The sequence below is a fragment of the Pomacea canaliculata genome, linkage group LG3, assembly GCF_003073045.1.
Source record: "Pomacea canaliculata isolate SZHN2017 linkage group LG3, ASM307304v1, whole genome shotgun sequence".
Taxonomy (NCBI): domain Eukaryota; kingdom Metazoa; phylum Mollusca; class Gastropoda; order Architaenioglossa; family Ampullariidae; genus Pomacea; species Pomacea canaliculata.
In genome coordinates this window covers 27,268,991-27,290,366 of record NC_037592.1, presented here as the reverse complement: position 1 = coordinate 27,290,366, position 21,376 = coordinate 27,268,991, and the positions used below count along the sequence as shown (strand labels likewise).

General features: G+C 39.4%; 2 protein-coding genes across 2 annotated transcripts; both read left to right on the top strand.

Moving 5' to 3' along the window:
• The first annotated feature begins 4,328 nt into the window (after nt 1–4,328).
• Nucleotides 4,329–9,958, top strand: LOC112560932 (multifunctional protein ADE2-like). The gene is given in 13 exon segments (XM_025233058.1): nt 4,329–4,847; nt 5,563–5,760; nt 5,995–6,173; nt 6,686–6,893; nt 7,277–7,446; nt 7,777–7,954; nt 8,308–8,325; nt 8,328–8,354; nt 8,357–8,377; nt 8,380–8,435; nt 8,437–8,464; nt 8,953–8,978; nt 8,980–9,958. Coding segments are annotated over 13 exon segments (1,254 nt in total). The 5' UTR covers nt 4,329–4,837; the 3' UTR covers nt 9,115–9,958.
• A 5,058-nt stretch (nt 9,959–15,016) lies between these two features.
• Nucleotides 15,017–21,202, top strand: LOC112560933 (multifunctional protein ADE2-like). The gene is made up of 8 exons (XM_025233059.1): nt 15,017–15,136; nt 16,933–17,130; nt 17,365–17,543; nt 18,050–18,257; nt 18,634–18,803; nt 19,137–19,314; nt 19,607–19,765; nt 20,190–21,202. Exons 1-8 carry the CDS (start codon nt 15,130–15,132, stop codon nt 20,348–20,350), a joined length of 1,260 nt encoding a protein of 419 aa, XP_025088844.1. The 5' UTR covers nt 15,017–15,129; the 3' UTR covers nt 20,351–21,202.
• The last annotated feature ends 174 nt before the right edge of the window (nt 21,203–21,376 follow it).

Sequence of the window (21,376 nt, the reverse complement as noted above, 5' to 3'; positions counted from 1 at the left end):
ATTAAGTGTTGCATAACTCGCAAGGCCGGTTTTTTTGGTTCGCTAGGGTTATCGCTCGTGATTAATTTATTTGTTTTACTGTTTCACGAATATAATTGTAGTACATTCAATGAACTTAGCCTGCTGATGTTAACTTTTAAATGCGTTTTCATATGGCAGTATTTTTACCAGCAGTAGCACACCATGCAGTATCACTTGCATATCTGAAATTTAACATGTAAATTCAATTTTATTTCAGTATCTAAACCCCAAACTGATTAATCACCAGTCGCTAACAAAGTGACACAGACAGTCAGAGAAAGCATATAAGAGCACAGACGTTTTGTCTCTTTGACCACGACACTATAATATACCCCTTTATAATTAGAGGCCTAAAATACAACGTGATCATCAAGAACTATTGTAAGAATGCATCGAACAACTGCAAAACATTGTTCTCAAATAATTTTGATTTTTCTGAAGACGTAAACCAAGTGACATTATTTTGATTCTGATTAAATTTATTGTGAAAAATATAATTCGTAGAAAGTTGATAAAGATCTATCCCACAACCTATCATGGGTTTCCAAGTCACAAATAATCAACATACCCACGTGAGGGGGGCCCTATGCTCCTCGAGGAGTAACAAGGAGCAAACTAACTAAACTAATAATCATCATAAATGATGAAAAGACAGATCAGCTGCTGGGGTTTTCTCCATGTACTCATGTTTCCTCCCTAACTTCCTTCACCCTCAAAGTGCTAAATCACCTCTTGGTAAAGCACTTACCTGCCAAAAGAACTATTATGCACAAGCATTAGAACAAGAACTGTGCTCTGAAAATAGCTGATTGGAACTGTAAATAGAGACTTTATTCCAAACTGAATGTGAACATATTGTCATTTTAAAATGATTTAAAGAATGAATTATTAACCATGGTGGCTGGTCTTTGTGCAAGGATTGATGCTGAGACCAGTTAAACTGATTTAAGATTCAGAATAGTAAAGTGGAGCATCTGTTTAAATTAAAAAATGTAACATGCATGGCAGATGAGAGGTTGTGCTCTGCTTAGCATTTTCTGTCTTTTTTTCATGATCCCTAAAATGTTTGTTATAAACATCTGAAAAAAGAACACTTTATCATTTCCCAAAACTGGTTGCTCTTTAAGTTTTAACTATGATGGAACAGTAACACTCATTAGAATTGTTAAGAAGTGTTTGAAGTGGGCAGAATTCTTTCCATAACTCCTCAACCCTTTACAGTTATAAGAAAAACCACGGATGTGTATAGGTGGATGGCTGACTGTATGCCGAGACCAACACTCGGCCTTTTGCGAAGTTCTCCACTGCTAGTTTAGGCAAGCAATTGACATACTTCCCCTTCAAACTAGGGCGGTCCAGTGGCACAACGGTTAGCACATGTCACCAATACAGTAAGGGTTGGCTGCCCTGGGTTCAGCTCTCATCTCGGGCACTCTGTTCTTTCTCTGCATGTGGCATTTGTTTACAGGGCTGGCTGCCTAGCCATGATATAGCCTTAGTTGCTTGCTTGGTATAAAACACCAACTCACCCCCCCCTCCCCTTCAAACTAATCTTGGCTCTCAATAGATTTAAACTTTTGTCTGAATGACCTTAGCACGAATGAGACCCAGTCGTCACTCTTCTTGCTTTTGCGATCTACCTGCCTGCAGAAGTGAAATAAAACTTACACTGAAACATTTGACACTTGCACAGTATAAACCACCTCCTGACTGTTTGTTATTAATCTTGCAGACTCTGCTGACAGACTCATGGAAAAACAGATCAATGGACAATGTTGCTCTCATTCGCCTTAACATGAATTTAATAAGCGCATTTATATAGCACTTTTTCTCAGCAGCATTCAGACACAAAGCACTTTATTTGCATACAAGCACATATCTTTATGGTTAGGCATTATGAACACACACAGTGAAGAAAACCACTGATGGTCAGGCCTGTATTACATCAAGAGAGAGAGAGAGAATGTCAGAGCTGATATACAATCCTTGAGAACCTGGTTCTCACTGTCAGCATTACAGGCACATTAGCCAAATTACCAATTGCTTCTGTGATATGTCAGTTTAGACAATCATGACTTTTGTTCAGTTTTTTTCTGTTCAACACAGTTCAGTCCTACCTTGAGGCACTGATACTTTAGCCTTTTTGGGTCTGTTCTAGAATTATCCTTTGGACTGTCAGTTTTCTTGTCAGTAGGTCTCCGATTGTCGCTTACCTATGTGTTCTATCTTCCCCTAAGCCCAACTCTATCAACTGTGTCCTATGGTGTTTTCTTTACACAGTGATGAAAGCTTACCCACTCCATCTCATTATGTAAAATTTTTATTGTTAATAATGGGAAAATATGTCACTTTTAGCATGATGAAGTTTCATGAGGTAGTTCTTCCCATTGGCAAGACTGCTTAGGACCCAAGTGCATAACCCAAAAAGGCAAGACATGTACCTATGTCTCTAAGGAAAAGTGGATTGATTATTTCACCTCTGGTCTGATCAGACAAGGTTGCGTTCAAGGTGTCACTAGGTCTCTGCTTTCATCAGGAGATATAATGTTCAGTGACCCAAGATTGCACAAAAATCTTATGCAAGAAGATCCTATCAGTCCAGCAGGAGCCACATTTTCCCTGTGTAAAGTCCCTGAGGTCATTGCCCTACTGTCTTTATTTAGCATGCTGAATCTACCCCAGTGTCTTTTATCCATGCCTTACCATTCTGCCTCATACTCCACTCACATCTTCAGGACAGGTATTTCGAGACCATGTCCTAGCTATCTCCTGTGTTAGTCTCCTGTGCCCAACTAAGTAAAATTAACTTTTGTAAAACCTCGACACAAATGGTCAGGCCAAGGACCTGACCACTATTCTTGTAAGATTGCAGAGATCATAGATCAAAGGAAAAGATGTCTAAATGTTCCTCTGATATAATTTCTTCCAAATTCACTGGACTGGATGATTGAAAATATTCAGGTTCAAGCCAAAGGTGTTTTTTGATTCACCAGTGTGAGGATTGAGATTTGATTTTGTTATTTCTATGTTTTCTGTGAAGCGTTGTGCTTAAATTTAGAGCGTAGGACTGCATTTAGCAGTTTCACCAATAGCAGCATTGACTGTTTATTTTTATCTTTGTAGTTTAGGGGTGAAATAGTGATTTCAGTATGGACCTTTTTTTTAAAAGGTTCTCCAGTTACTTTTTCTGTTAAGGAAGCGAAGGACTCCTTTTCTTTGTTCAGACACTTTGAATGAGAAATATGGACCAAGTTGTTTTTATTGATTGAAAAAAATGTCATTGGTACTTGACTAGTTTCAGCATTGACAGACTCTGGACTGGGGCCTGAATGGCTTGATGCCACCCCTATTTAAAGATAGTTGTAATGGTTATTTGCATTATAAAGTTGTGTTTCTCAAGCAGTGACTGCACGTGTTAGTGAGCTAACACTGAGATAAACCTGTCCTCTGAGACTGGCTCGCGCAACTCCAGTTTTTTTGGGAGGTTTTAATGCACCTCCATTGTATTATCAGAAGAAGTTATGTACTCATTTATAACAATGCCGCCAGACCTTAATGGTCTGTACACGGCAATACAATCTGAGCCTGTTCAATAATTTTTGCGGTGACGTCACCACTCAATGAGTTTAATGGGGCATGAAACAGCTAAACAAAGTGAATAAGTGCACGGTGTGTACTTTTAAAATTGCATTATCATTTCCACATTTACGTAAAGGCTTTCTTGTTCGAATGATAATTCGCTGCAAAAAAACAAAACAGGTGTAGCACCCGTAGATATCTTGTTGATCAGTTCGGTCAGCATTTCATCATTATTTTCTATTTTCGATAACCTACTTTTTAGCATCTGCGTTGGTTTATTGTATTCATAAAGGTCACTTACACGCAGGGCAAGTACACTTATCTACCGTCCCCAAAATGTAGTGAAAACATTGTGCCAGGGGGTAGGTCGGTAGGTGCTCACGCAGGGTGAACAATCGACGAAAAGGATGTCAACAACGAAACTAAGTTTTTGTAGGCGAGAGGATGCGAGTAAAGAGGTAGCGACGTCATCGGACCTTGGCTTGATTGACGAGCTTTGACCTCACCTGCTAAGGTCGCTCGAGGCTTCCTTTAGTTCAGTGGTTCTCAAAGTATTTCGGACCGTAGAAATATGGCGGACCACCAAGGCCTAAAAATCACTCTGTACTATGAATTTCACATTCAAATTGCCGCATTTGTTTCATTAAAATTCAAAACTAAAGTTGACCTAAAACTACGCACCTCGTTCTTTGTAATTAAAATATTAATGCGAGGAATGCATCACTTTAAACATCATCTTGCTGACATGACGACTGTCAGCCGCGGTCCACCTGACTTATGCCCGCGGACCACACTTTGAGAACCACTGCTTTAGTTGCCCACACGAACAAAGGAGTGGGGGTTTCACATTTATTCACCCTAACGTCCTACCGTCATCAACTTTCACTAAATTTTTACTCCCGCTTCGAGGAAGGAGCGATGTAAGGTGTTGTGGAATCGTGGGTATGGTGCAAAACAAGTTTGTCTCACTCCTAGGAAACCGCTTGTTAATCGATAATATAAAGTAACCTGCCCACTTTTGTGCACATGTAAGCGATGTAAATAGGGGTTCAAGTATGCAAGGTTGCTATGGTGTCATCGCACTGTCAGCAGCACATTGACAGATCAGATCATCTCTCATATCCTGTACATTCTCCATGGGCCTGGTAGCTGCTTACAAAAAGAGAAGGGTTTGTAAAATAAAACTTGTCTCCTGTCGAACATAAGCTTTCCAATTCGTCCCTGCCTGCAATTACAAATGCCAAGAGGTGAGAAAAATTGTGGGTTTTTACTTGAGCCATCTGTTTTTGACCAGCTTTTGCAATATTGCAGTATTGTTTTTAGTTGTGTATTTTTTGCTGTTTTTTGTTTGTTTGTTTGTTCTTGTCAGCAAAGTGTTCATGGTCTTGAAGTTACCTGGTCTCTTACCTTATGTGAGAAGCGCAATGCATAAAAAGCATCTTCTTGTAAGCAAAAATGACATTCGCCTTTTCTGAAAGTCCATATCAAGCAAATAAACATGTTTATACTGCCTAAGAGATTATCATAATTTTTGATGATTAAATAGCTGGTATTTACTGACATTTGCAAGTTTAGTTTATTCCTTGTTGCTCCCTTGAGGAGCACAGGGCCGCAACAACACCCCGCCAACAGACCCGGTTTTGGGTAGCCCCCTTCAGTTGGGCTGACACTTGCAAGACTGAGGGATAAATTTACAGATTTATTGTTGTTTTAATGTGATCCTGTGTGTATCTATAAAGGCATAATGAATGAGTTGAAAGAAAGCAAAAGTTCAACAGTTTAAATGTTTGTTTGCAGATGAAATTTAGGGGAAGGAAGAGGGCCTATAATTCTGGTCATTAGTTGTCACCAACAAATACCAAAGGTATCAGCATGTGCAGGCATATGTGATGGCATGTTGACTGACTTTGTTTTTGTTTCTTATTCTAATTTCATTTTACATTGTTTTTGTTAATTTCATAGACATTAAGCTAGGTCGTGTGCTCATTGAGGGCAAGACCAAAATTGTCTACGAGCTCACGGAGACACCTGGTCAGGTGCTGCTGCAGTCTAAAGATCGAATTACTGCAGGAGATGGAGCAAAGGCGCACAACCTTGAGGGCAAGGCTGCCATTTCCACTGCCACCACTAGCGCCATTTTTGAACTTCTTAATAATGCTGGTGAGTCAAACAAGATGTCGATGTGGTGATATTAGCTATTAAAAGAAATTCTCATCGACTGTGCAATTACTTTTAATGTTTACAACAAGCAGAAAAGTGAAAGGGAAAATGCTGTACACAGTATGAAATAGCTATTCAGCTGAAACATCTGATAAGAATTTGAAATCTTAACTGATCTGATTGTATATAAATGTGTTTTCACACTTTGCAGTCTGTCATCACTTTTTGTTACAGGGATTAAAACACATTTTGTTAAGCGCCATTCAGATACATCCTTCATTGCCCGCCGGTGTGAGATGATTCCCATTGAGTGGGTTACACGACGAATAGCCACCGGATCTTTTCTAAAGAGAAACCCTGGAGTACGAGAAGGCTACCGTTTTTGCCCTCCCAAGCTGGAAACTTTCTTTAAGGCAAGTTATCTCCATTGTCCAATATCCTTGTAAATGTAAAGGACGGGCATGTTCACTGATATGAACACTGGTTTAGGTAATAATTGACTTGTGGTCTTTATTTCACCTATGACACCTGTGAATAAAAAAAACCCATTGCATCATGTGTAACATGCAAACTTGCATACAAGCTGGCAGTCTCGGTGTCATCAGAGAAGATTCACTCATTCCGTAGGGATGAAAAGCAAAGCAGTTTATTGCTTAAAACCAGAGTGGTAGCACAAAATTACAATGTGTTTCAATATTTACGCAACGTACAATAAAGACAACTATCATGGGCACTCCATTTTAAATAGCATTTTTTGAACATTTATGGGATGTGATTTGCAAGAAATATAGTTTATGTTTTGTTTGTACCAACTTCAAATGAAAGATGGTAACTGTGTGGAACGGAGAGCTCCAGTTTTGTTTTAAACCATTAAAGTAGGAAAAAAGCGTATTCCCTATTTAGAAGATATGAAATCTCTGAACAGGATGATGCAAACCATGACCCTCAGTGGTCAAGGGAGCAGCTGATTGAAGCAAAACTAAATGTTGGAGGCGTCACAATCGGTACTGATGAGTATGAAATACTGGCGAAGTCAACAGTTACCATTTTTGAGATTCTGGAGAAATCCTGGGCCTCTGTTGACTGCACTTTAGTCGACATGAAGATTGAGTTTGGTGTGCAGACAGACACTGGTGAGTATTCACTCTTGGTGTATGCTTCCTACACATCATGGGAAGTTGAATCACAATGTTTAGACATTGCCATTACATATGTTTTGTAGGAAAGTTGAAAAGAAAACTTGTGTGTAGGTGTTTATAAGGCATTTTTTGTGCTTGCTTATGATTTATATTGTAACAGTAGATCAGTCAGTAGAAGGAGATATCTACCTTCCAGCTTCTCTACGAAAAAAATAAGCATGACTCATTGGACTTTACGTTCCCTTTTATTTTGTGAAAAGAATTAAGCATGGGTCTTTGGAATATATATATCTTCAATTTATTTTGTGAAAACTTATTTTGATGTGTCCTTTTGGAGTCAAAATGTGATTATTACAGCATGTAAAATTTGTACATAGGAGAACTGGTGTTGGCTGATGTCATTGACAGTGACTCGTGGCGATTATGGCCTGCTGGCGATCGCCGCCTTATGAAGGACAAACAGGTTTACAGGGAACTAAAAGACGTAACACCTGAGGCACTGGAGACAGTCAAAAGGAACTTTGCGTGGGTGGCCGAGCGTGTAGCTGTAAGTTCCAGTAATTAACCACATGCATATGTGGTATGTGTGAAGGCCCTTGTTTTTTATACTGTTGATATTTTTTTATGGGAAGGGATTTTTAGGTATTTCTTTACTCCTTTGTTTGTTTTTGTCAGTTTGTGAAACCAAATACTACAGCTGGATTGTGGCTTGTATGAAAATATAATAACAGTAATAAGCATCCTAGATGCTGTCATGGTCAAATATTGCAACCGTTTTGGAAATGTACATTGAACCACATCAGAGATGACTCACAAGGTCCAAAAAAAGAAGTTATTTTCATTTTACGACGATTTAAGATTTGATTTGTGATTTCAGCTGTTGTCACCCAAACCCCATGCACGTGTTGTGGTCATCATGGGCTCACCTACAGACACAGGGCACTGTGAAAAGATTTGTGCAGCCTGCAGGCAGTATGGAGTGCCTTGCGAAATGCGCGTCTGTTCAGCACATAAAGCTACTGATGAAGCACTGAACATACTTGCAGAATATGAAGGCAAGTAGCACATTTCATCAGATCTTGTATGGGTGTTTAAATGGGTCCAGTTCCCTTTATCTAATTTTAAATGGTCATAAACTGTTTTATTTCACTGCTTTTTATTTATTTTATATTTTTGCTATAAAATTGTCCAAAGATGTTAGATTCATGTCTATCATATTCCACTGTACTATTGTGAGAAGATGACTTCCTGTGTGTACTGACAACTACACGAAACAGTTCATTAAAAAGCAAATAAATTAAATTTGATATTCCATCTTTACTAGCTTATCAGTAGTTAGTGTTTATGTGCGTAAAAATAATATAAAATTTGATAAACAAATGCAGTCACGAGTGCATTGATATTACAGGGGAGGGAATTCCAACCGTGTTGTTGCTGTTGCTGGTCGAAGCAATGGCTGGGTCCAGTTTTGTCTGGTAATCTGCATGGCCAGTGATCAACTGCCCACCTTTGTCATCTGACTGGGCTGCTCAAGATGATATGGTCATCACTGCATTTGCCTTCTGGTGAGTAGCATCCTTAGTAACAGGGAAAACGTTCCAGCAATTTTCAAATGAAATCCATACTTTGTTCTGCATTTTGGAAAATGGTCGACCGAACAGCTGTCTTTGAGTGCAGGCGATTGGCTGCCAAAATGATTGGTGTTTTATTACCTTCATCCTTTTTTTTTTAAGTGTGAGGATTAAGTTATTTACAGAAAATTAGTTCTCAGAATTTTAGATATTCATATTTCAGAAATGGAATTACCTGATACCCAGAGCATCAAAACTCCATCAATGACTTGTTAATTTTCCCTGCTGTATCTCATGCATTATTTCCAAGCCACATTAAGAAGTGTGGGACATTTCTTTCTTGGTTGTTTTTGTCAGTTGGAGGAGGTGTAAATTTTCAAAATTAAATGCATTGAAAATTCAGTTGATTTAAAGTAGTACTTTGAGAAGGTGTCCATCATTTGTGATTTGTTGCATACCATTATCTTACTTGTGGATTTCAGGGCTTGGCTGTGGTACTGTTCTTATCCGCTGAAGCAGCAGCCTTAAATGCAGCTCAGATTCTGGGGCTCTCAGATCATGTGATCTGGAGCAAATTGCGGGCAAGTCAGCTGAATACATGGATTGGACTGAAAATGGCTGACAAGAAAGTTCGTAAAGATTAGATAAGCAATTTGGTGGGAACATCTTAAGTACTCTTTTTGAAGATTTTGTACATAGATTGAACTGAGACAATGGATTTACTTTTCTCTGCCAGTTTGTTGCTTAATGTTCCCCTTTTATGTCTTCAGTCTTGTTGTTCAACAGGATAGAAGCATATTGCATTTTGCAAGCTGACTTTCAAATTAATTTTAAAATTATTTATCGTTTCTTTAAACTTAGGGCTACGGTTTTTTTTTTTCAAACATTCCAAAATTAATAGAATTTTTGTGTCACCTTGCTACCTCACCTGTAGCATGAAAGGATATGTGGATTGCACATGCATTGCTTGCATGTTAGAGAGGAATTTGTTTATTCGTTGAATAATCATGCTTTCTATACACCTTTAGATCTGAGCATTCATAATTTTTGTTTCAAGTGTTCTATAAAATCAAAAATTCCTTCTATATTGTACTTTTAGAAGTGTGTGCTGAAACATTTCATGCTGAAATTTGGTTTGGTCTTTATTTTACCCACCCTCGTGACTATCACAGAAGATAAATAAATTTTTTAGTTTTAGTGCCAGTGGTTGGCAGCACTGTATATAGCTGATCATTGGATTTTAATTTTTAAGTTCCAAAAAGGACGACAAAATGTACAGCAAACTAAATGACTAATAAGACGACATTGGCCTAACAGCTGAGAAAAGCTTTCTGCGAGCAGTTTGTGGAGAAAGTGATGGCAGTCGATTCAGAGATGTGACTGTGTGAGCATGTTGCATAAACATCTGGAGAAGCCACATGTATACAATTCTCATTTTTCCTTGTGTTTGAAAAGGAAGAAAGTAAATTCTCACAATTGGTTTGAAAAGTCTTGTTTTACTAGCATTTTCATGTGTGGGATGTGTGTTTTAGAAATGTGTAGTAGGGTGATACAGTCAAATCTCCCTACTATGCCACCCCGGTACTATACCACTTCGGTATTATGCGCTCGATCCCGACTATACAATGTAAAATGACAGTCACGTGACAGATGTCGACTAGCGACAGGATGCAGGTGGTTGGTTGGGAGGGTGGGGAGATGAAGAGGTGACAGCTAGCGCCAGCCGACGATCTTGAGAGCTTTGGACTGACGGGTAACGAGCAAATAAACGCCGTTTTCAAAACCTATATGCCATTCGTAGGTGGCATAGTAGGGAGATTTGACTGTACATATTAGATTGCGTAACAAAGGCAGTAAAATAACAAAGAATTATGTAAATAAGTTAAAGTTGCTTTGAATATAACACTGAATCTGTGAACATTCAAGGTGTTTCAGCACATTCACACATTCAATCACAAAAGTAACACAACCACTGTCAAAAGTATAGAACCAGAGGTTTTATTGGAAGATATTATAGATATGTAAAGTTTGTCCCTTTAAAGCCACAGCCATAATATATTCATTTTCCATTGTTTTCATCATTCAAGTCTTAAAAATGTACTGATGAATTTCACAATTTACATTGCATAAAAAGCACATTTTATCTTGTGAAAGCCACGAAGTAATATCCCTGGACTGCTTGCAGAAATATTTTTTTTCAAGTAACTGCTAGAACGAGTTAGCTTCATACAAGAACGTTTCCGTGGCTTTAGCGAATAACTTAAATGGCTAAGTCATGGAACATTGCATATAAGTAGGATGGAAGTTGGCACACACACACACAGGGCAGGTACATGGCGATGGGGGGTAATTACTGGCCATGTGACAACCCCATGACCGAAGGAAAGAGGTAGGGGTCGACTAGCGACAGGATATGCGCGGGTGTGTTTGGCGGGAGTGGAGGTGAAGAGGCGAGTGGTCAGAACGTGAGGAGACAGCATCTTACCCTGTTACACACAGAATAACTGTTACCTAGCAGAGACTATTGTTACAGACGATATAACGTCCGTTAGGACAACCAAAGATGATTTTAGCACATGTCCACCCATTTTTTTTTAAATCTTCACTTGGAGCGAAGAGGTGTACGAGACTGAATGTGTATGACTACAATGTCTTTCACATTGTACTCGCCAACAAACATGAACCGTAAGGCCGCTATTGTAGATGGTGAATGGGCTCTGTACGTGTTACAGGTGTGAATTGTTGCCCATTTGTAAAGGTACCAACATAGCATCCACACACAGATGTACTTTTTGTCAGTCACCAGGGGAATACACTGAAAATATTGAATATTATCATCCCTTGTGAGTAAAGAAAGACATGGACAGATAAAGACAGCTACGCGAAAGCAATAAAAATAAAGTTTGAAAATTCAATTTCTAATTGTTTGTGTCATTTCTGCTGTTCATCTTTTATTCTCCCTTATTTTTCTCTCTATTTTATGGAGCATACATTCAAGTGTCGGTCCTAACCCTGACAGTATGTTCAGTTGGAAGACGTTTTATTGCTCGGGTTATTGCCTGTGATATGATCTCCACCCTATCTCAGGGTCAGGGTAGACATTAGGGAAAACTGACCGCACGTGTACTCCTACCTTCCCTCGCACGGGCGAAACCATTTAAAAAAAACGCCCACAAAAGGCCGATGTCGATGTGGGCGTTTTTTTAAATGGTATCGCGTGCGCGAAGGAGTAGGAGTACACGCGGGGTCGTCAGCCAGGGGTCACTTGCCCCCAGTTACTACATCGACAGGTGGGCGGGGTAGAGGTACACAAACACCGCCGACTGCCCTGGCAATTAAACTGTCTGTCAGCCCACTAGTTCTTGCTGTAGGGTCCGAGAAAAGTGAGGCGAAACGGCTTCTATCTGAACATACTGTTGTGGTTAGGACTGTCGAATAAATGTTTTCTCCATGAAATAAAGAAAAAAAAAAATGAGAAGGATGAACAGCTGAAATTAGACAATCATACAGATAACTGAATTTAAAAACAATTAATATTTATTGTTTTCATCTCTTGATCTTTCTCTACATCTTTCTTTACTCATAAGAGGGGATAATAATATTTAATATTTTCATTTAATTCCTCCTGATGACTGACCTAAAGTACACCTCGGTTTGAGTGCAATTCACGACTGCAACATAGTGCCTCCACGTTCTTTCTTCGCTTATCTAACCCGACCATTATGCCGGGTGGAGGTCATCGGTGCTTGTGTCTTTCTGAGTCGACAAAACTGAGAACTGGACCGGGAGAAGACCTGTACAATCAAAAGGGTTAGGACCAGTTTAGCACCCGTGGTTTTGTTTGTGTGTTCTCCCTTGTAAGAAGAGAGAGAGGACAGGAAATGAGACAAAGGCAAACAACCCAAATAACACAAACAAAAAGGCAATGGAATTTTTAAACTTAGTTCTTATTCCTCTTCTTTAGTTTTTTTTCCCCCCTACATTCCCATTCGTGACCGACATACGGTACTACATCTGGGTTTGGGTACAGTGTTCGTACTTTTTGCACGACGCAAGTTGGCATCACTTCACGCCTGTGGCACAGCACCCATTCACAGTGTTGTCCATAGGAATGGGAATCCCATGGGAAACGTCCATGGATGGATGGGACGGACAGCACACACTTGTATTTCCCATGGTAGTCGATTTGATATTGCAAATAAATATTTCATCATCAAGGATTTAAATGAATCATCTATGTATGTAAAGTAGCAGGAATTATAGAACAAAAGCCGAAAAGTGGTTTCATGTTGTCCATAGGATTGTATTACCATGGGAATCCTGTGGTATGGGACGGGATGGGACAGGCATAATTGCCATGGGACGGGATGGGACGGGATAGAAAAATATGTCCCATGGACAACCCTGCCCATTCACCTTCTGCCAAAGCGGTTTTTCTATCCAGGTATCTCCTGTCCCCCCCAGAGTCCAACAAAGTCTAGCATTTTCCAGTATCTGGTATATATGCTATTCCGAATAGTTCGATTTTGAGGACAAGCCGCTTGTCCCTTCCCAATGAACTCGACTTCGCGACCTCCTGCTGTAATGCAGGGTTTGTGCTTGGAAGCAGTGTGGACATTCAGGTGCCGTGACCTGGTCCGGGGGGCAAAGTTTCTCCACCCTCAATGGCCAGTACATCGCTATCCCGCGTATCCGTATTCACTGGGTATCTTCCTACTACAAAACAAAAAGTGTACAAAATCATGCGTATAATTGTAAAATCCATAAAATTCCACTTGCGCGCACTCACCGCACGCTTTATCTTCATGTTCATTCCAGTTAAGACTGCAAGACCCACTCGTATGTTATAGCTGATCTTTTATCTTGTTCACTTTACGTATTTGTTATTCTGTGATATCAATTGAAGGATCAGTATAGTAGTGCTAAATTTTGTGGTTTCATTGTTATACTGGTGATTTTGCTTTGTTGTATATCAATGTGTATGACAGTGCCTCCAGCCACTGATTTTGTTTGCATACCTGTACTTCACCTGCCAGTAAGAAACGTTGAATTTCTTGTGATGTTACGTAAATCATGAGATGAAGGTGTTTGAAGCTGTGCAGGGAAATTAAATGAATTTCAGTTGCAAACTATATTTTGTTGTTATTACTGTTGCTCTTTTCCCCTCTCTTACTCGTTTTCGTTGAGTTGTCCAAAAGGAAACAAACCACACCAGAACCAAACTAACAGCGGTGTATATACAATCTCTGCCCTCTTGCTTCCAGCCTCGGCTGTTATTGCACATTTACAGATGACTTCCCAGAAGTCTATGATGAGTAGCTGCCACGGAAGTGCAGATCAGTGTGGTAAGAAAATGGTGAAGTAGAAAGGACATGGAATTCATGAGATGGACACGACTAACAATTTCCAGATTCAGAATGTAAGAAACAAAAAGTATACATAACAACTGGAAAATAAAATAATACTACTACAGTGTGGACACTAGTGTACATGCACGTCAACTTATAGGTGGAATGCACACATAGACCGTACATGTAAGCTCGGACTACAAGCCGAATATTGATATCCCTGCTTATGAGGAAAGAAAGAGAAGAGATAGAGAGAAAGACAAAAAAGCAATAAAAATAAAGTTCAAAAATTCAGTTGTTTTTATGTGTGTGTCATTTGCGCTATTCATTCTTCTCTCCTTTGAATATTCTAGTTTTGTTTGCTGGTGGAGAATACACTCAGTCCTAACCCTGAACAGTTTGTTCAGTTGGAAACCGTTTCACTTTAGCTTTGTAAACGCCAACAGCAAGTACCCGGCTGAGAAAGACATTGTATTGCTAGGTCAGTGCCTGTGACAGTAGGTCAGCGGTTCTCAACCTTTTACTTGTGACGCCCCCCTGACGAACAAAGGTACGTCCGCACGCCCCCCTTAGCCAGCAATGTAAGCTAATTTCACTAATACCGGTATAAGAAAGTAAAAAAATGACCACCTTCGAGCCCCCCTTGTAAGCACGTCGCGACCCCCCCCCCCGGGGGGCGCGCCCCACAGGTTGAGAACCGCTGGGGTAGACATTAGGGAAAACTGACCGCACGTGTACTCCTACCTTCCCTCGCACGGCGAAACCATTTTAAAAAACGCCCATAAAAGGCCGAAGTTTACTGTCTTAAATTCCATTTTCGCGCTGTTCTTCGTAAGTAAGGTCATCGTCTGGTTCGCCGAGACTGACATCGGAGCACTTCGCAAGAGGCTAAGAGTGAGTCCCGGTATGTAGACATCAGTCCATAAATATACGTTCGTGACAAAGCTTGTGGCTGTTAAACATTGCATACGACTTTCATCGTATTTGAATGTTTAGTTACTTATTTTAGTTACGGGTTGCATACTTGCAAACTGATCGGCTGTTAGTCTCGCTTAACAAAGAATGTGAGTCAACCAAATGCTTTCTTGTTTCATGCCTCGTTTAAGTAGTTAATCTGAAATTAAACCAGAAGCTTTCTTCTCTCATGCCTCGTTTCAGCAGTTAACTGGAAAAAAAATCGTCTGCCAGCAGTCCAGCGAGTTGTTCGTGCATACACTGTCAGATCTATTTCTGCGTAGGATTTTCTCATCGGCGCACGTGCTTTCTTCGCGCGTGTTACAGATTTCCAGTGGCGTCAAACAGAGCTGGGGCATGTCCGGTAAGTTTTGATCATATTATGTGATCTCTTTGTGTTATTGAATTCTGTGAAGTGTTGTGCTTAAATTTAGAGTGTAGGACTGCATTTAGCAGTTTCACCAATAGCAGCATTGACTGTTTATTTTTACCTTAATTTGTTGTTTAGGGGTGAAATGGTGATTTCAGTATGGACCTTTCCTTTTTTTTTTTTTTTAGTTCTCCAGTTACTTTTTCAGTTAACGAAGTGAAGGACTCCATTTCTTTGTTCAGATACTTTGAATAAGAAATATAGACCAATTTGTTTTGATTATTGAAAAAGTATCATTGGTACTTGACTAGTTTCAGCATTGACAGATTGAGGACTGGGGCCTGAATGGCTTGATGCCACCTCTAGTTAAAGATAGTTGTAATAGTTATTTGCATTATAAAGTTGTTTCTCAAACAGCGACTGCACGTGTTAGTGAGCTAACACTGAGATAAACCTGTTCTCTGAGACTAGGTCGCACAACGCCAGTGCACGGTTCAGTGTTTTTATGGGAGGTTTCTTCATATACCTCTTTTGAATTGTCTGAAGAACTTATTTACTGATTTATAACTGTAACCAACACGTCAGTGTCTGATGGCAACGTAGGGTGGGCTAGTCGTACCAGAAACAACACAAAGATACTATTTCCAAACACTGTAGTTTTTATTTAGTGTAACTCGGCGGCTGGCCTGCCTTCTCTCTCTCTTTCCAATTTACAAAAGAGTCCACTCCACTATCAGCCCCACTATAACTTATTTCACTACCCTGGAACATTCTAGAATCTATAGCAGCGGTTCTCAACCTGTGGGGCGCGACCTGCTTACAAGGGGGGCGCGAAGGTGGTTCATTTTTTAAAAAGTTTCTTATACATGTACCGGTATTAGTGAAATTAGCTTAGATTGCTGGCTAAGGGGGGCGCGAGGACGTACCTTTGTTCGTCAGGGGGGCATCACAAGTAAAAGGTTGAGAACCGCTGATCTATAGCCATCCATCCCCCTCGCCCTGACTGGTCATTGTTTCCCTAAAGTTCATCAGGCGGGTGAGCAGTTCAAGGTCGGCTACCCGAACGCAGCCAGCGTGGGAAAGGGGCAGCGTCGCTAGACGTCGACTGTACAATATCATTTACATACACAGTACACTTCTAGAGTGCTACATAACAATACAGCAATGCAATCTGAGCCTGTTCAATTTTTTTTTTTTTTTTTGCAGTGATGTCTCAATTAATTTTGTAGGGTGGGGGCTTCACATTTATTAACCATCAGCCATCAACTTTCACTAAGTTTTCACTCCTGCTTCAAGGAAGTCCATATCAAGCAAATAAACATGTTTATACTGCCTAAGAGACTATCATAATTTTTTATGATTAAATAGCTGGTATTTACGCACATTTACAAGTTTACTTTAGTTTGTTCCTTGTTGCTCCCTTGAGGAGCACAGGGTCGCAACAACACCTCACCACCAGACTCGGTTTTGGGCAGCCCCCCTTCAGTTGAACTGACATTTGCAAGACTGGGGATAAATTTACAGATTTATTGTTGTTTCAATGTGATTCTGTGTGTATCTGCAAAGGCATCATGAATGAGTTTGCAAGAAAGCAAAAGTTCAACAGTTTAAATGTTTGTTTGCAGAAAAAATTTAGGGTGAGGGAGAGGGCCCATAATTCTGGTAATTAGTTGTCACCATCAAATACCAAAGGTATCAGTATGTGCAGGCATATGTGATGGCCTGTTGACTGACTTTGTTTTTGTTTCTTATTCAAATTTCATTTTACATTGTTTTTGTTAATTTTACAGAGATTAAGCTAGGTCGTGTGCTCATTGAGGGCAAGACCAAAATTGTCTATGAGCTCACGGAGACACCTGGTCAGGTGCTGCTGCAGTCTAAAGATCGAATTACTGCAGGAGATGGAGCAAAGGCGCACAACCTTGAGGGCAAGGCTGCCATTTCCACTGCCACCACTAGCGCCATTTTTGAACTTCTTAATAATGCTGGTGAGTCAAACAAGATGTCGATGTGGTGATATTAGCTATTAAAAGAAATTCTCATCGACTGTGCAATTACTTTTAATGTTTACCATAAGCAGAAAAGTAAAAGGGAAAATGCTGTACACAGTATGAAATAGCTATTTAGCTGAAACATCTGATAAGAATTTGAAATCTTAGCTGATCTGATTGTATATAAATGTGTTTTCACACTTTGCAGTCTGTCATCACTTTTTGTTACAGGGATTAAAACACATTTTGTTAAGCGCCATTCAGATACATCCTTCATTGCCCGCCGGTGTGAGATGATTCCCATTGAGTGGGTTACACGACGAATAGCCACCGGGTCTTTTCTAAAGAGAAACCCTGGAGTACGAGAAGGCTACCGTTTCTGCCCTCTTAAACTGGAAACTTTCTTTAAGGCAAGTTCTCCATTGTCCAGTATCCTTGTAAATGTAAAGGACTAGCATGTTCACTGATATGAACCCTGGTTTAGGTAATAATTAACTTGTGGTCTTTATTTCACCTATGACACCTGTAAATAAAAAACCCATTGCCTCATGAATAACATGCAAACTTGCATACAAGCTGGCAGTCTCGGTGTCATCAGGGAAGATTCACTCATTCTGTAGGGATGAAAAGCAAAGCAGTTCATTGCTTAAAACCAGAGTGGTAGCACAAAATTACAATGTGTTTCAATATTTACGCAACCTACAATAAAGAAAACTATCATGGGCACTGCATTTTAAAGAGCATTTTGGGAACATTTAAGGGATGTGATTTGCAAGAAATATAGTTTATGTTTTGTTTGTACCAACTTCAAATGAAAGATGGTAACTGTGGAACGGAGAGCTCCAGTTTTGTTTTAAACCATTAAAGTAGGAAAAAAGTGTATTCCCTATTAAGAAGATATGAAATCTCTGAACAGGATGATGCAAACCATGACCCTCAGTGGTCAAGGGAGCAGCTAATCGAAGCAAAGCTCAATGTTGGAGGCGTCACCATTGGTCGTGATGAGTATGAAATACTGGCGAAGTCAACAGTTACCATTTTTGAGATTCTGGAGAAATCCTGGGCCTCTGTTGACTGCAGTTTAGTTGACATGAAGATTGAGTTTGGTGTGCAGTCAGACACTGGTGAGTATTCACTCTTGGTGTATGCTTCCTACACATCATGGGAAGTTGAATCACAATGTTTAGATATTGCCATTACAAATGTTTTGTAGGAAAGTTTAAAAGAAACCTTGTGTGTAGGTGTTTATAAGGCATTTTTTGTGGTTGCTTAGGATCTATATTGTAACATTAGATCAGTCAGTAGAAGGAATACCTTCCAGCTTCTCTACGAAAAAAATAAGCATCACTCATTGGACTTTGCATTCCCTTTTATTTTGTGAAAAGAATTAAGCATGGGTCTTTGGAATATATATCTTCAATTTATTTTGTGAAAACTTATTTTGATGTGTCCTTTTGGAGTCAAAATGTGATTATTACAGCATGTAAAATTTGTACATAGGAGAACTGGTGTTGGCTGATGTCATTGACAGTGACTCGTGGCGATTATGGCCTGCTGGTGATCGCCGCCTTATGAAGGACAAACAGGTTTACAGGGAACTAAAAGACGTAACACCTGAGGCACTGGAGACAGTCAAAAGGAACTTTGCGTGGGTGGCCGAGCGTGTAGCTGTAAGTTCCAGTAATTAACCACATGCATATGTGGTATGTGTGAAGGCCCTTGTTTTTTATACTGTTGATATTTTTTTATGGGAAGGGATTTTTAGGTATTTCTTTACTCCTTTGTTTGGTTTTGTCAGTTTGTGAAACCAAATACTACAGCTGGATTGTGGCTTGTATGAAAATATAATAACAGTAATAAGCATCCTAGATGCTTTCATGGTCAAATATTGCAACCGTTTTGGAAATGTACATTGAACCACATCAGAGATGACTCACAAGGTCCAAAAAAAGGAGAAGTTATTTTCATTTGCCGACGATTTAAGATTTGATTTGTGATTTCAGCTGTTGTCACCCAAACCCCATGCACGTGTTGTGGTCATCATGGGCTCACCTACAGACACAGGGCACTGTGAAAAGATTTGTGCAGCGTGCAGGCAGTATGGAGTGCCTTGTGAAATGCGTGTCTGTTCAGCACATAAAGCTACTGATGAAGCACTGAACATACTTGCAGAATATGAAGGCAAGTAGCACGTACCTTTCATCAGATCTTGTATGGGTGTTTATTTATTTTATATTTTTGCTATAAAATTGTCCAAAGATGTTGGTTTCATGTCTATCATATTCCACTCTACTATTGCGAGAAGATGACTTCCTGTGTGTACTGACAACTACACGAAACAGTTCATTAAAAAGCAAACAAATTAAATTTGATATTCCATCTTTACTAGCTTATCAGTAGTTAGTGTTTATGTGCGTAAAAATAATATAAAATTTGATAAACAAATGCAGTCACGAGTGCATTGATATTACAGGGGAGGGAATTCCAACCGTGTTTGTTGCTGTTGCTGGTCGAAGCAATGGGCTGGGTCCAGTTTTGTCTGGTAATTCTGCATGGCCAGTGATCAACTGCCCACCTTTGTCATCTGACTGGGCTGCTCAAGATGTATGGTCATCACTGCATTTGCCTTCTGGTGAGTAGCATCCTTAGTAAAAGGGAAAACGTTCCAGCAGTTTTCAAATAAAATCCAAACTTTGTTCTGCATTTTGGAAAATGGTCGACCGAACAGCTGTCTTTGAGTGCAGGTGATTGGCTGCCAAGATGATTGGTGTTTTATTACCTTCATCCTTTTTTTTTTAAGTGTGAGGATTAAGTTATTTACAGAAAATTAGTTCTCAGAATTTTAGATATTCATATTACAGAAATGGAATGCATTATTTCCAAGCCACATTAAGAAGTGTGGGACATTTCTTTCTTGGTTGTTTTTGTCAGTTGGAGGAGGTGTAAATTTTCAAAATTAAATGCATTGAAAATTCAGTTGATTTAAAGTAGTACTTTGAGAAGGTGTCCATCATTTGTGATTTGTTGCATACCATTATCTTACTTGTGGATTTCAGGGCTTGGCTGTGGTACTGTTCTTTCCGCTGAAGCAGCAGCCTTAAATGCAGCTCAGATTCTGGGGCTCTCAGATCATGTGATCTGGAGCAAATTGCGGGCAAGTCAGCTGAATTCATGGATTGGACTGAAAATGGCTGACAAGAAAGTTCGTAAAGATTAGATAAGCAATTTGGTGGGAACATCTTAAGTACTCTTTTTGAAGATTTTGTACATAGCTAGATTGAACTGAGACAATGGATTTACTTTTCTCTGCCAGTTTGTTGATTAATATTCCCCTTTTATGTCTTCAGTCTTGTTGTTCAACAGGATAGAAGCATATTGCTGCTTACTTTAATACCTTCTTACACAGCTGACTTTTGCAATGTTAAAATTCATTTTAAAATTACATATCATTTCTTTAAACTTAGGGCTACAGTTTTTTTTTTCAAACATTCCAAAATTAATACAATTTTTGTGTCACCTTGCTACCTCACCTGTAGCATGAAAGGATATGTGGATTGCACATGCATTGCTTGCATGTTAGAGAGGAATTTGTTTATTCATTGAATAATCATGCTTTGATATACACCTTTAGATCTGTGCATTCATAATTTTTGTTTCAAGTGTTCTATAAAATCAAAAATTTCTTCTATATTGTACTTGTAAGTGTTGTGCTGAAACATTTCATGCTGAGCATTTAGTTTGGTCTCGTGACCATCACAGAAGATAAATATTTTTTTTAGTTTTAGTGCCAGCGGTTGGCAGCACTGTATATAGCTGATCATTGGGTTGTAATTTTTAAGGTCCAAAAAGGACGACAAAATGTACAGCAAACTTGTAATAAGACGACATTGGCCTAACAGCTGAGAAATGCTTTATGCGAGCAGTTTGTGGAGAAAGTGATGGCAATGATTCAGAGGTGTGACTGTGTGAGCATGTTGCATGAATATCTGGAGAAGTCACATGTACATAATTTTATATTTTCCTTGTGTTTGAAAAAAAAGAAAGTAAATTCTCACAATTGGTTTGAAAAGACGTTTTACTAGCATCTTCATGTGTGGGATTTGTGTTTTAGAAATGTGAAGTGATGTGATACATGCTAGATTGTGTTTTAATAACAAAGGTAGTAAATAAAGTAAGAATTATGTAAATAAGTTAAAGTTGCTTTGAACATAACACTATAGCATCTGTGAACATTCAGGTGTTT